Here is a 15,266-nt window from a genome sequence, read left to right as displayed (position 1 = left end):
CATATTAGGAACTTGGCCATTAGGAGTGGGCACAATTTCAGATCAGCAGGTTTTGACTGAAAAATATTGCTGGCAACTCTTTCATTTATTAGGACACTTGACACACCAGCCACAAGAAAACCAAATGTTAGACTGTAGAACACTTCAATAACATTGGCAAAACTCCTTGCTTGAGTAAAAAGAAGACAATTATGTCTAAAACTAGGAATGCTGGACGTTTAGGACTCAACATGAGGTCAAACAATAACTTAGAATTTTATTCCAAATCCTTAACTGTTAGCAGCAACCTACCACAATGGTCCAAGCTCCACTGCGGTTTTTCCTGGCATACTTCCATGACAATCACACGGCAGCTGACGGTATGCACTTTCTGAAATAACAACAGAAAACCTGTTTGAAAATAGACTGGTTGTTTGTTACTAAATATAAAGCATTGTTGCACATCAATTTTCAAGGCTATGACAGTGTTTGTATTGTATGGTGCTGACTCCAAACTTAAAACCATAAGACCATATTCTGTAAAAAACACAAAATGCTGGCAGAACTTAGCAGGCCAGACAGCATCTATGGGAGGAGGTAGTGACGACATTTCTGGCCGAAACCCTTCATCAGGAGTGAAGTAACATAGGATGGTCGAGGGGGGGATAAGAAGTGGGGGGAGGGATGAAGTAGAGAGCTGGGAAGTGATAGGCTGAAGGGAAATGGGCTAAGGGGAAGGTGGAGAATTATGGGAAATAAAAGAGAAAGAAAGGTAGGGCTGGGGGGAGATTGTAGTGAGGGGGGGAAAAAAGAGAGAGAAAGAGAACCAGACTAAAATTATAGATAGGGATGGGGTAAGGGGGGGGGGGGCAGGAGTATCAACGGAGGTCATATTCAGTAAATGTTTCAATATATTAGGATTCACATGAAAAGAAATACTTAACATATCTGGTTCTTATATTCCATGTTACCTGCAAAATAAAATACATAAATCTCTGGTGCTTAGAAGAATGAGGAAACTGCAATACCACTTGTATTACTTGAAATTTTGCTTGATGGGTAATCATTAACTTTAACCACTAGGGCATTTCAAATATACTTACCAGTTGGTCAAATCTACAACAGATTCAGCAAATATGTGACACAAACTTTCTGCCATTTAAGGCGGCTAACAATGGCATATGAAAGAGGAGCCAGATATTAAATATTAAAGGGATATTACTATAATATACTATAAAATGCTGAAGTACAGGGAGCTTAAAAAGCATTGGGAGGACACAAATAATCAACAGCAGATTGACAAACACTGCAGCAGTTCACTGAGCCCCCTTTTCAGGTGAAGGGAAACAGCTAAATATATTTAACCATTGGCTGCATAGACTGTTGTTGAGTGGGGTTTACCTTCTAGCATATGGCACTTCTTGTAGAAGACCCGCTCTTCACACCACTGACAATGGATCAGGCGTCGGATTTTCTTCAGGCTTTCATCTGCCTGGGAAGGACCTCGAAGCACCCGCACCACCACCAGAACAAAGTGTTCCAGAGCTACAGCGAATAGAACCTCAATCCCCTTGTTGCAGCGTGCTGCGGCCCTGCAGGGGAACAGCAGAAAACACAGGGTAACGCAGCTGAACAATGAGGGGAACCTTTCAGATGCTGTTCCATTTAACTAAGGACAAAGAGAAAAGTACTACTACCTCAACTATAAGAATCATAATTGGATCTAAGATTTATCCATGTAACTGCTTTCCAGGATAAAGTTGACTAAAAATGCATGGTGCAATGACAACCTCGCACTGACAAGACTGCACTGTTGCATGCAACAGCACAGCAAAGGCAGTGTATAACTAAGCCAAAAGGGACACCAGACCCCATTTTCTTAGATCAGTTAGGAAAAATGCATCAAATTACTGCTATAACTGTAAGACTGACAAATTTAGTAAAGCCAAATTCCATTTGTTTTATTCCTTGTATTTCCAAACACAACTTTAATGTGAAAGATGAAAAACAATAATTATAAACACGATATTCTGCAAATACTGGAAATCCAGAGCAACAAACAAAATGCTGGAGGAACTCAGCAGATTAGGCAACATCTATGGAAATGAATAAACAGTCAATGTTTCAGGCCAAGACCTTTCAAAAGCCCTGAAATGTTAACTATTTATTCCCTTCCATAGATGCTGCCTGACTTGCTGAGTTTCTCTAGCATTTTGTGTGTGTTGAAATGATCGAGAATACTCTGAAATCTAATTTATTCTTTTGTTGAAACTTGGATCAAAAAAGAAACATAAAATCATATATAACTTCATTGAAGGCTTTGCAGTGTTTGACTGGAAGTTCCTTTTAGATTCTAATATTCATCAGTCAATATTAATCAGAGTTTGTCTGGAATCAACAACAACAAACTCAAAGGCATTCAGGACCCTTTCACACTAAACCTGAAATTTAACAGACCATCTATTGATAAGTTCTCACAGAAAAATGGGTAACTTGTTCTGGTCATGACAGAGAGTCGTACAGCATACAGTGCCTAAACAGGCCCTCTCGCTCATATAGTCCTTGCTGAGCTATCATTCTGTCTAGTGCCATCAGCCTCCACATCCCTCCTACCTACGTGCTGATCCAATTGACCCTGCATCCACCACTTCCATATGGCAGCTTATTCCATATTCTGGATAAAACTTGGACTAAATTTATGTAACCAAAATTTGATTAACATGCTCTGCAGTTCACCAGATCAATACACGTGTTTTATTAAAACATGCATTACTTAAAGGATCAAGCTAGAAGTTGACAACATTTATAACAGTCTTTTTTAATCATTAAATCAAATAAAATAAAAAAATACTGGAAATCCTCAGATGAGGGTCCTTTCAAGTTAAAGATCCTTCACCAAAACCACAAAGTTTATATTAGTTTTACACCGATGAGATGATAGCCAAAGTTGTATCTGATATCCAACTTTAACTGATCTTGACCCAGTAAATATAGACATTCAAATGTAAAACTATTTACTGCCACATTAAACACTAGAATAATGATAAGAATTAGAAGTTAAAGATTCAGAGAAATTAAAAAGAGATTCAGTGACCTACAGTTACAATAATTTTTTAGTGAGATTTTATGTAATTGGAGTGTAATAATTTAGCTAGTGCTGGTGGTGGTGGGTGCTGAGAGCGAAGGAGGATGAGAAATGACTTGATAGAGGCGCATAAGATGATGAGAGGCATTGACAGAGTGGACAGCTGGCATCTTTTTCCCAGAGCTGAAATGGCTAATAACAAGAGGGCATAATTTTTCAGGTCACTGGAGGAAGTACGGGGAGGATATCACAGATATGTTTCTTTACACAGAGTAGTGGATGTGCTGCCAGGGGTGGTGATAGAGGCAGTTAATTAAGAGACTCTTAGGCACACCGATGAAAGAAAAATAGAGGGCCATGTGGAAAGGAAGCACTAGATTGATCTTGGAGTAACTTGAACGTCTGGCACAACATCATGGGCTGAAGGACCTGTACTGAGGTGTACTGGTCTATATGCTGAATTGGAAGGGATTGGGGTAGAGCAAAAAAGATAATTGGAAATGGCTGAACAGAGTGATAATTGGAGGTTGAGGCTAGTGGTCTGGGATCAGGAGCTCAGTGAATTGGTTGGTTGGTTGGTTGGCATCTGTCTTTCTCAAAGAACAATGGGAGACAATGATCATCATCACAAGCCTGGGCAGAAGGTCTGGGGATCCTGAGATGCCCAGTTGTCAAGATCCTCGTCTTGGCCTCACCAGTGTAGTCCAATGGAAAGCTTATGAAGCAATATGTTTGGCACCAGCCTGGCTGCCGGAAGGATGTTTAATGACATTCAGCTGCCTTAGGGACTCCACTCCGGATTTGCTGTCTGGGTTTACTCCCGTAGCCTTCGTCTCCCCCGAGGCTGCCCACAAGGCAGTGGAGCTATTTACCCATAGCTGGGGAATCTGTTTCACGAGCACCAGGGCATGTCTATACAATGGTGTGCCTATGTACTACGTGTGCAGGGGCCAGACCTCCTCCCTGTCCTCTGTAGTTCAGTGAGGAGTTCAGTTTCCATGTGTCGCCAGCCAGGAGACACTACATGAGGTCTGATGATGGAGAAGGTATGTACTGGCCAGGAAAGACTTACACATTCAGCTCTCCTTCTCGCAAAACTTCTAGCCAGCAGTGGAAGCAGAAAGTGAGAGCGACAAGCACTACCTACTACGCTACCATACTAGACGCATCACAACAACCATTTTCAGTGAATTACATGTCAGGAATAAGCTCACCATAGTTCTGGAAGGATTAAAGAACAATGGCAAGTAATGAATTTAACTGCCTAGAAGGCTGCACTGCGAAGACAAGGTTGTCTCAGAATAACAAAGTCAAAGTCCTTTTGCAATGTTAAAAATGTAATAGAATTACCCCGTGCACTCCAACCACAGAATTCCGTTCAGGACTGTGAGGAATTGCCCAGCTGATTATCCAGAGTGAGGGAAATTATTGTTACTGTAAATTATTGTTACTGCACTTCATTCAGCATAAAAATTGTACATTGCTGAAAAATTAAAGTTCCAGGTATATGAGGCAATTTCCTTTTTTAAATATTAAACATGGACTTTGAATATGTTGTTTCATTTATGGAGCCCAATGTCAATCTAGTTAGTTACTGCCTGTTACCTTACTGGTGTTTAGGGCAGCAATGAAGGTCCTCCATCTCTGTCTGTCCTTGGCTATCTTCTCTATGGTGCCCCAGGTGTGGCTCACCGTCTTCATTTCTGCCTCTACGGTATGGAGCTAAGTTGTCTTTGGTTTTCTGCGTTTCCTCCATCTTGCAGAGTCCTAATGAAGTGCTGCCTTGATGATGGAGTTGGCTTCTCTTCTCATCATGTCCCCAATCCATCTCCAGTGTTTCCATACGATGATTGTGGCCATGTACTCTCGGTGACACTGAAGGAGTAAGGCGTGGTTGGAGATATTTCTTGGCCAGAAAATACAAAGGATCTTCTGGAGGCTCATGGTGTGGAATGATGAGAGCTTGGAAAGGTCACCCTCTGTCATGCACCAGCAATCTGACCTGTAAAAGAGCGTGGACAGAACACAGCTCTGGTACAGCTTTACTTGGTGTGGACGCTGCACTTGGTTGATCCCCGTATGTTACTCATTGATCTGAAGATGGTTCTAGCTTTGTTGAGTCTGCACTGGATGTTGGCCATGATGTCACCATCCTGCCAAGTGATGCTGCCCAGGCAGGTGTGTTGATGTCATGTGCCTTGATGTAAGGAGGAGGCTCTATACTTAGGGTCAAGGTCTCTGAGTCTAACCTGTCCACAAAAGCTACATAGGTGCTGAGTTTTCTCTTGCGTGTACTGGTATGTAAGTGATATTAATGCAAGGTCATCTGCAAAACCAAGCTCTTCTAAAGTAGGGAATAGAGTCCACCTAATTTGTCTCTGGTTATCTTCATTGTTTGCCTCATAACCCAGTCAATCACCAGGTTAAATAGTATCACCAACATCACACAGCATTGCCTGACTTATGTCTTGACTTCAAAGCTCAAGTTGCCGTCCTCAACTGTGCAGGTGAAGTTACTATAAGCTGGACAATTTTGGAAGAGTTCCCATATGATCTGAGAATTTGCTAGAGACTCTCCCTATGGATGCTATCAAAAGCATTTTCATAGTCCACGAAATTCACATAAAGTTGTCTCTGCCACTGTTCTATGATGTTACTCAGCATGAGGATCTGGTCGTCACAGCCTCTGTTCCTCCTGAAGTCAGCTTGCTCTTTCCTCAAGCATACATTGACAGCATCTATAATCCATTGAAAATGACTTTGATAAGCATTTTGCTGGGCACTGACAAAAGTGTGATGCCACACCAGCTGTTGCAATCACTTAGTGCTCCTTTCTTGGGGATCCTAACAATAATTCCTTTTGTCTAGCTCTTCGATATGTCCCTGTTCCCAGATCATACTAAACAGTGGTTGCAGAATGGCTGTTGCAACTTCTGGTTCAGCTAATGTCAATCTAATGTGTACTTACTATAAGAAGTTCTTCTGATGACGTGTGGACCAATCTCCCTTTTTGCAATTTGTCTCTCATTCTGAATAACTTCAGTATGGTTGACTTAGACAGATAGTATTATGGTTGTAAACATAATACTTAATCCTTTCAGTCACGCACAAGGATAACATTTTTAATCCTGGGTTCAGTAGCAAATAGCATTTTTGTGTTTAGTTGCACATGCCTTAGGTTCAATTATCTTTATTTTATGTATTTGCTTTGCACAAATTAATCACAATTCAGACAGTTTATTTTATACATTCATGAGGAAAGGAAGTTGGCATGTGAAAAGAAGGGAACACAAAAGATTTTTCATACAGTACAAATGTTGCTTAAAATATTAAGCAGCAGTTTCCAAGTACAACTGACTGCGGGAACAAGAAGCATTCTGCCTAGAGATTTGGAAAGGAAATCACCAGGAGAAATTGCTTTGGATATTTGTTTGGGTGAAGAGGTAGCATGTGGGTGGTGAGCTGGCAAGTGGGGTTAGGTGTGAAGATATTATGCCAGTTGGATATATTGTGGGGCTGGTGTTTGAGTAATGAGTAACGGAGGAAATGGAAGGACACATCCACCTAGAGGAAACGGACACTTTGGAGCATCCATCACTGGCCCAGGTAGAATAAACTCTTTGAAATAATGCAGAAGTGGACTACATCCTTTTAGGATGGTGCAGAGTTACATGTTCTCATAGGCTATGCACATCCAGGAAAATTTTTTGCAAGCAACCAGAAACAGTACATTGTTTCAGGTGCCTAATGGCCTCTATGCTGTCAATTACACACACAGAAGATCCACAAATAAGTTTGGTCCTTAGCCTCCCACTCTGAACTTTAAGTGACCCTCCAATCTCACAAATTTTGACTCAATACTTGAACAGCTAGAAGGAAAGCCACATATCCAATTTTACCTGTGGCACCAACTTGTGAGCACTGCAGATGGCAGCACTAAATTACAGAGATATTATGTGAATAGGCAAAACTGTGATAAATGAATATCTCTAACAGCAAATTCAGATTCATCAAATGTACATCAAAACACACAGTGAAATGTGTTGTCTGAGTTAACAACCAACATACCAAAGGGTGTGCAGGGGGCAGCAGCAAGTGTTGCCACACATAGCATGCCCACAATGTTCAAAACAACAATACAACAACCAACACAGAACAACAGAAGAAGCAGAACCAACAACAGAACAAAACAAGCCCCTTTCACCTCCTCACACAAACAGGCTTCCAGCCCCAGCAGAGGTCACCTCCAGACCTCAGACCAAGACTCTCAAACTCACAGGCATCAGGCCTCTAACTCCAGTCTTTGGTCTGAACACAGAGACTTGATCTTCGAGCCTCTACCTTTGGTCCAACTAACTTTGGTCTTTGACCCTTTGGGCTCTCTACCTCCAGGCTCACCAAGCTCTGAACTTTGACCTTTGGCTTTGACCGCTGGACTTCACCGATCTCTGGGTATCGACCTCAGGAGTCACCAGTCATGGGTTTGACCTCCAGGCCTCAAATGACCTGACCTCCCGGCTCTTTGACCTTCAACCACGGAGCACCTTAGGATCAACTTCAGGAACAGCACGGCCCTCTGATCCCAGTGGCCTGTACTCCAAACACAGGCTCCTGTCCTGACCTCTCTTTCTCCCTCATCTGTTACTAAACCCTAACCTGACTCCCAATTCCCTGCATTGTCACCCATAACTTCCTTATGAACCTACAAAGCTACTAAGTCTGCACCATGACGTAGATAGACATTGCAGCTCAGCGCCATCTTGGCTTGAACACTGGTTCCTACCCCTGACCTCTAACTCTCTCTCTTCCTCAGCCCTGTCCCTAACACCTAACTCCCCATGCTGCCCCAAAAGCAATGGCTACAAACTTAAAAATCAATAGTTATTGTAAAAAATGTCATTGTAAAAACAGAAGGGATTCAGCGAGCTAGGGATTTTCCTCCTTTGAACAGAGGAGAATGAGAAGGGACTTGAGAGAGGTGCAGAAGATGATGAGACACATGGATAGAGTGTACAGCAGCACCTTTTTCCCCAGGGTGGCAATGGCCAAGACAAGACAGCATCAGTTTAAGGTGAGTGGTGGAAAGTTTAGGGGAGACGTCAGAGGTAGTTTTTTTTTCTTAAACCACAAATAGCTCATGGAACCCACTGCTGGGGCTGGTCACAGAGGCTGATCCCATAGGGACAATTAAGAGACTCTTACATTAGCGAGAAGTTGGAATGTTATAGGCTGGAGGGAAGGGTTGGATTGATGGGGGAGCAAGGTTAATGTAAGTCGGCACAACGTTGTGGGCTATAAAGCCCATACTGCTCTATGTTCTGTTATGTAGGATGAAAAGTTAGTGATTGGTGAAGGTACAAAATGTAATCAAAATAAAACTAAAGAAATTCTGGACACTGGATCAAGAGGATTAAAGACAATATAGCTCTAAGCTTCAGAGAGCGCTGGTTTAACTAAACCTGCACCACAGTGGCTAATCCGGTGCATTTAATATTCTGCCACACATTACCTAAGAGATACCAGAATGACATTTGGATTCCAAGAGTTTTAATTATAATAAATAATAAGGATTACAAAAGTGTGTTGCATTTGCTAGAACTTGAATGTTTAGGACATAAATTGGATTAAAGTCTACAATCTATTAAAGAACCACATAGTGTTCACAGTTCAAGATTCTTCACATTGGTTGGCAGTCAGAGCCTATACCTTAAGAGGCAAATGAAACTCCTTTCTGAAAAGACTAACAGATGCTATCTCAAAAATGTATTTTTTATCTGAGAATGATAGATACTGTATACATTGCAATTAAATTGTATGGGTAAGGGAAGAATAGTGTCAGGCTACAAATGGCAGAAAAAGGCTCAAGATGCTAACAACTCCATTACCGCAACTATGTTTTATTAATGAGCTGGATTTTTATCAAGCAGGGACCCTGCCTCCCAGTCCCCATCACAACAATTGGCTGGAACAAAGAAACGTCAGCTCTGGAAGTTAAACATGCCCACAAGAAGAAACTTCAAACTTGAGTAACAGGGCTATTGCCAGTGCAAATATTGAGCTTTGATTCAGTCCTGTCATCTCACAGTGAATGTATTTCCATCCGTGGACATAGTGGTTACTCAAAAAGAAGGTAGTTAACTATTATATATTTTAAGAACAGAGGGTGCATACATCTTTGATATTACATTCATTTAAATAAAATTAAATTTTAAAATGCTTTGACTTGAAAGGACTTGCTCTTGAAAAGTATAGTATAGCATAGAACTGATAAACATTTCCTGAAGCTACTAAGGAGGTACTCTCTAAAACCTTGCATTTTTACAAGAGATATTAGTGAACATATTACCTTGCCATTGAAGCAATGACCATTCTGGCTGCCACTTCTTTATAGTATTCTGTCCGGACAATATGACACCCATAGTGGCGCATAGTGACATTTAAGGCCTTGCAGTACAATGTGCTGATGTCAGTGGATGTCACAGAAACAATTCCAAGATTCCTCACATTTCTGAAGGCAGCATCAAAGTAATTTATTGCTGTTCCAAATGGGTCAAGGTGTCTACCCCAAGACAAAAATAAACATAATCAGATAGCTGCAATTGTAGAATCTGCCATATTCATTACTGAACAAAGGCAGAGGAAAAATATTTTGCATTATGTTTTACACAGCATATTACTTCAGTAATTCTCCCCAACATACTCCATCTTCCAGATGGGAGGTAGGTCAGGACAGATTTCTGCAGGGGCATCCCTACAGAGCTTTTTGTTTGAGAGCATGTGATAAAATTGGTGATAATTTTCTAAAAAATTCACAAGTGCCATGGTAATTTTAAGCAGAGATTATCATTGATCAATAATTGTGTATATCTTAAGGAAAACAGACATTTACATGTATAACAAGGACAGATTGAAATAAATGAAGCATTTTAGAAACCCTGTCCAAAAATTAATGTTGATTTTTTAAAAAAGACAAAAGAAAAATAACATCATTTCTAAATAATATTTTTATATAACATAAGAAATGAGAATGTAAAACTATAAACTTTGGTGCATATTCATAAAAGATCAAATAAAGGAAAATATTCACTCTTTATTCTCAGTGTGACATGTGTTGCTGCACTAATGATGAGAAATATTTTACATCTGGATTGTATTTGGTTGCTTTGAGAGCTATGCATTCAGCACTAGTTTCAGCTGTAAGTATACACCTATAATAGACTTGACCAAGTGCATTATTGAAAACAATGATTCAGATGAATATTTATGGAAGTGGTAAACTACATAGCAGTATTTCCCATTATTATCACTGAATATCCAGTGTTCACTCACAAACAGAAGAAAAAATATATAAGCAGAGCAAAACCAATGTCAATTGGCCCAACCTTTTACAATCTAAATACTGATGTGTACACCAGGCCTATGAGGATTTCAAAATGTATTATCCAATGTCATATGTTCTAAGAACCATCTGGCTGGTGCCAAGCCAGTGTGAGACATTCTCTGTGAAAACACCTCACTGTTTTTGGCTTGTAAAGAATCGTTCACTGCTTCATCTGGCAGTAAAGATATTAATATGTATCTTTTTATTATGGTTGGGGTTTAAAGAATCAAGGGGTGGGACTGGATGCCACGTGCCAACAAATTTTTTGTGTGCCATAAATTCGTCATTCCTGCCATAGAAACTTACAAACGTAAAGCAACTTTTAATCAACACACATTGATGTTGCTCTTGATTCAGGGCATATGGATGTCGAAGAACAAGAAGTAACAATGAAAATATTTTGCTGGCAAAGATAGAGGCTCAGAAGGGTGTAGAGGTTCAGTAAACTAATTTAAAGTGAAAACAGGGCCTAGTCAATTGTAATGCAACACCAGCAATTAAATCGTCAAAACCCCAAAGTGAAAAAACAAAGATCTTGTGTCACCAGTAATTCCACTTCTACCTTCTCCTGGCCAATAGAACACACAACTCCTCAGCAAGGAATTGGTGATACAGACACTAAAAGGTATGCCTTCAGCCCAGCTTGAACTGAAAGTCTTTAAAATATTTCAGACCCATTGGGGTGAATTTTAGTTTCTACATGACATAAGAACTCAGCATGTACTATGTTTCATTTGTTTTTAAAGGGCTGTAAGACAGTTGGCAGATCCTGTAGATTACTCCTACTATGTCATTAAAGACTGATACAGCAAAGAATTCTCAAAGTTCTAAAATCCCAATTCTACTAACTGAAAAAGTGACGATCTACAAAGCTTACATCACTTTGAACACTAACAGGGGGAGAAAAAAAAGAACGTATTTACAGTACTGCCTTCTCAAAGTACAATTTTGTTTAAATTCCATGAATAACCAGAATGGAAGTACTCATAGTAATTAATGTAGTTAACCTTCTCTGAGCTCAACAAGGCAGAGTGAAATACACATGAAATTATGGGCAGATCCAAAATAGGCTACATCTGTCTGCAATAAGAACATTTTTCCTTCCTCTGCAGCCACTTCAACAACAGGGATTTTCCACAGCATTTGTCAAATCACACAATTTGGGAAATAGACCTCTCCAATAATTAATGTTTGTCTGAGTATTTAACCATATGCAGATGATTTTTTTTCTGTATTCTAAGACTTACTAAATGCTTTAGACCATTGTTCATTTGCAATACTGTCTAACTTAACATTGATAACTTTTTCACCATGTATGGCTATTGCAATCTTTTGCAAATTATGAGGTTGCACAATCTTTAAATCTTCTTTAGAGACAGGCAGTAAGTTTCTATCCCTGACCACTCTTCAGGGAAGTGCAGTCAGAATTACTTTTCAGCAGGAAACCAGGAAAAAAAAGAAATATAACAAGTTGACTAAAACAGGCTTAGAACAGTTCGTCCCTCTGACTGGATATAGAAGACCACCATGAATATGGCTAAAGTACTTCTTCTGAGTTGGATCTTTCACTACTGGAATCAGCCCATATTTTCTTCTACCTTCCTAATGTTCCTCCAATATGAATAGTATTTCATTTTCTACCAACGTTTCCTTGAAGGAATTCAAGGAATTCTATGACAACAATTTGTGATCCAAGATCACTTGGTACCAAATTGGGTTACTTCCTAAATTTAGCTCACAATGTTGCTCAGCACATGCTTTATTACAAGCTACATAAAAAGATATATTGTGGCCCCAGTATTTAGTAGCAACAAGTTTGTTGCAAAATCCAACTATTACTATATTTTGTCTAGCAAGTGCAGACTATTGATCACTTTAAAGAAAAATTAAACTTTAAAATTTATTCAGGTATGTGAAGAGAAAACAAAATCATATTATTTTCCCAAGTATTGATATTATGATGCATTTCACTCACATGAAGTCAAATGCTCTCAAATGCATGAGTACATTGGCATCCATTTGTGTGACCTCTATAATACCTAAAGTATCCTCATTTTCCTCAACCTCATCTTCGTCCTCTTCCTCCTCTTTTATGTTCTTTACCACCTTCATTCGATTTAGAAGACAATTTTCTCCAATCATCTTCACAGATCCCTCATTTATGTCATTTATCGTGACTTTCACTGCATCTCTCAGGTGCTTTGCCCACTGCAACCCCATAATTCCTGCAAAAATAAAAGAATAATCCACAAGTATTTCAGAAGAGATAACAACTGTAAAGTTGAGCAGTCTGATTATGGAGACTGTGGGCTGGACATTTTTGATCAGCTTAGAAGGAGGCTAAACCAGCTCAGTTGCTTTTAGAGTCATAATGTCTTACAGTAGAGAAGCAGGGCTCTTGGCCACGCTAGTTCATGCTGGCCTCGTTTTCTGACTAATATTATCTATCTGTACCCATACCACAGCCTTCCATTCCCGTCTCATTGATGTACCATCTGTAACGTAATATTTAAGCTTCTCTTAAATGTTTCAATTGAACCCACAACTATGACATTCCAGCAGCTCATTCCGCACTGAGCGAAGCAGCTTCCCCTCAGACTCCCTGTAAATATTTCACCTTTCACGCTAAGTCTACGACCTCTAGTTCTAGTCGCATCAAATCCGAGGAGGAAAAAAAACTACCCACATTCATCTGATCTATACCCCTTAAAAATTTTGTATAATTCTATAAGATTTCTACTGATTCTCCTGTGCTTTAGCGAATAAACTTCTACCCTAATCATCCTTTCCCTATAATTCTGGTCCTCAAGTCCCAGCAACATCCTTGTAAATGTTTTCTGCACTCTTTCAAGCTTATTGATATTTTTCTTATAGATAAGTGACCAGAACTGCACATAATACTCTAAATTTGGTCTTACCAATGTCTTACATAACTTCAACATAACATCACAACTCATGTGCACAGTGCCCTGACAATGTGCTAAAAGTTCTCTTTATAACCTACCTGTGATGCCACTTTCAAAAATTATGGCACTTCAGTGCATTACCATTCACTGTGTAAATCCTACCATAGTTTGTCATCTCAAAGTGTAACACCCCACATTAATCTGTATTAAACTCCATCTACTACTTTTCAACTCACTTTCCCTGCTGGTCCAGATCACGTTGCAAGCCTTCTCCGCTATCCACTTTACCCCCAATCTTGATGTCATCCGCACATTTGCTGATGCAATTTACATTATCATTCAAATCATTCATACAGATGATAAACAACAATGGACCTAGTACCAATCACTAAGGCACAATACTAGCTACAGGCCTCCATTCACAGAAGCAATCGTCTGTATCATTCACAGTCTGCTCCCGCAAAGCCAATGTTGAATCCAATTGACTACTTCCTCCTAATGCCAAGCAACCAACCTCCTCTGTGGGAATTTATCAAAGGCCTTGCTAAAGTGCATATAGACAATGTCCATCAGCCTCTCTTCATCAACCTTCTCAGAACCTCCTCAAAAAACTAAAAGACCTGCCATGCACAAAGCCACGTTCACTATCCCTAATCAATCCAAATACTTATATACCCTGTCCCTTATAATACCTTCCAGTAACCTACTTATGACTGACATCGGGCTCATCCACCTATAATTTCCAGGTTTATTCTTAAGACCTTCCTTAAATTATGGAACAATAGAACCTATCCTCCAGTTCTCTGGCATTTCACCAGTGACTAAGGACACTTTAAATATCTCTGACAGGGCCTCTGCAATTTCTGCACTAACCTCCCAGAAGGTCCAAGGGAACCCTAGGAATTTATCCACCTTAATTTGCTTAAAAACAGTAAGCATGTCCTCTTCTGTAATCCAGATATTGCCCATGACGTCACTGCTGTTTTGCCTCACTCTAGTAGACTCCGTGTCTGTCTCACAAGTAGAAATAGATGTAAAAATTTCACTTAAGATCTCCACATCTTTATCAACTCCATGCATAGATGACCATGCTGATCTTAAAGACCAATTTTGTCCTTGCTCTCCATTAACTCTTAATATTTTCTTTTTTACCTCGTCTGACAAAACAACTTCATGTCTTCCTTTAGCACTCCTGATTTCTCCCTTAAGCATTCTCTTGCATTTCTTAATCTCCTCATGCGCCTCATTTAATACTATATACTTGCACCTGTAAAGTGCCTCCTTTTTCTTTACTAGTGCCTCAAAATCCTTTGATAACAAAGATTCCCTTAAACTGTTAGTCTTGACTTTTATTTTAGCAGAAACATACAGATTCTGTATTTCCAATATTTCACTTTTGAAGGCTTCCCATTTACCAAACATCCCTTTTCCAGAAAACAACGTATCCCAATCTATGCCTGCCTGATCCCTTTAGAAGTCTTCAAAATTGGCCTTTCTCCAGTTTAGAATCCTAACCTGAGGACCGGTCCTAGCCACCTTCATTATTATCTTGAAACTAATGGAATTACTATCACTAGATATAAATTGTTCCCCTATACACACTTCTGTCACATGCCCCATCTCATTTTGTAAGAGGAGATCCAAAATCGTGCTCTCTTCAATTTGGGACCTCTACATATTGATTAAGGGAACTTTCCTGAATACAACTCTATCTAATGTGCTCCTTTTACAGTATGGAAGTCGCAGTCAATACGGGGAAAAGTAAAATCACTTACTATCACTTTATATTTCCTGCAACTGTCTGTTGTCTTTCTACAAAAGTGCTCCTCTAAATCCCATTGACTACTGGGAGGTCTATAACACAGTCCCTTTAACATGGTCATCCTCTTATTTCTCAGTTCTACCCAAATTGTTT

The 15,266-nt window shown here is 39.8% G+C and overlaps 1 protein-coding gene across 3 annotated transcripts in view; it reads right to left on the bottom strand.

Annotated features, from left to right (window-relative positions):
- The window catches only part of trmt1l (tRNA methyltransferase 1-like), an 82,353-nt gene that overhangs the window by 43,037 nt on the left and 24,050 nt on the right, over positions 1-15,266 (bottom strand). For all 3 annotated transcript variants that reach the window (XM_073063302.1, XM_073063303.1, XM_073063301.1), the window contains exons 9-12: positions 12,421-12,670; positions 9,411-9,623; positions 1,381-1,571; positions 292-370 (exon numbers count right to left, since the gene is read on the bottom strand). In XM_073063302.1, the coding sequence (XP_072919403.1) occupies positions 292-370; positions 1,381-1,571; positions 9,411-9,623; positions 12,421-12,670 (733 nt within the window). The remainder of the gene's footprint in view (positions 1-291; positions 371-1,380; positions 1,572-9,410; positions 9,624-12,420; positions 12,671-15,266) is intronic.

Source organism: Hemitrygon akajei, chromosome 12 (genome assembly GCF_048418815.1).
Source record: "Hemitrygon akajei chromosome 12, sHemAka1.3, whole genome shotgun sequence".
Classification (NCBI taxonomy): domain Eukaryota; kingdom Metazoa; phylum Chordata; class Chondrichthyes; order Myliobatiformes; family Dasyatidae; genus Hemitrygon; species Hemitrygon akajei.
Note: the sequence above shows the minus strand (reverse complement) of the source record. Positions and strands in the feature narration are given on the sequence as shown.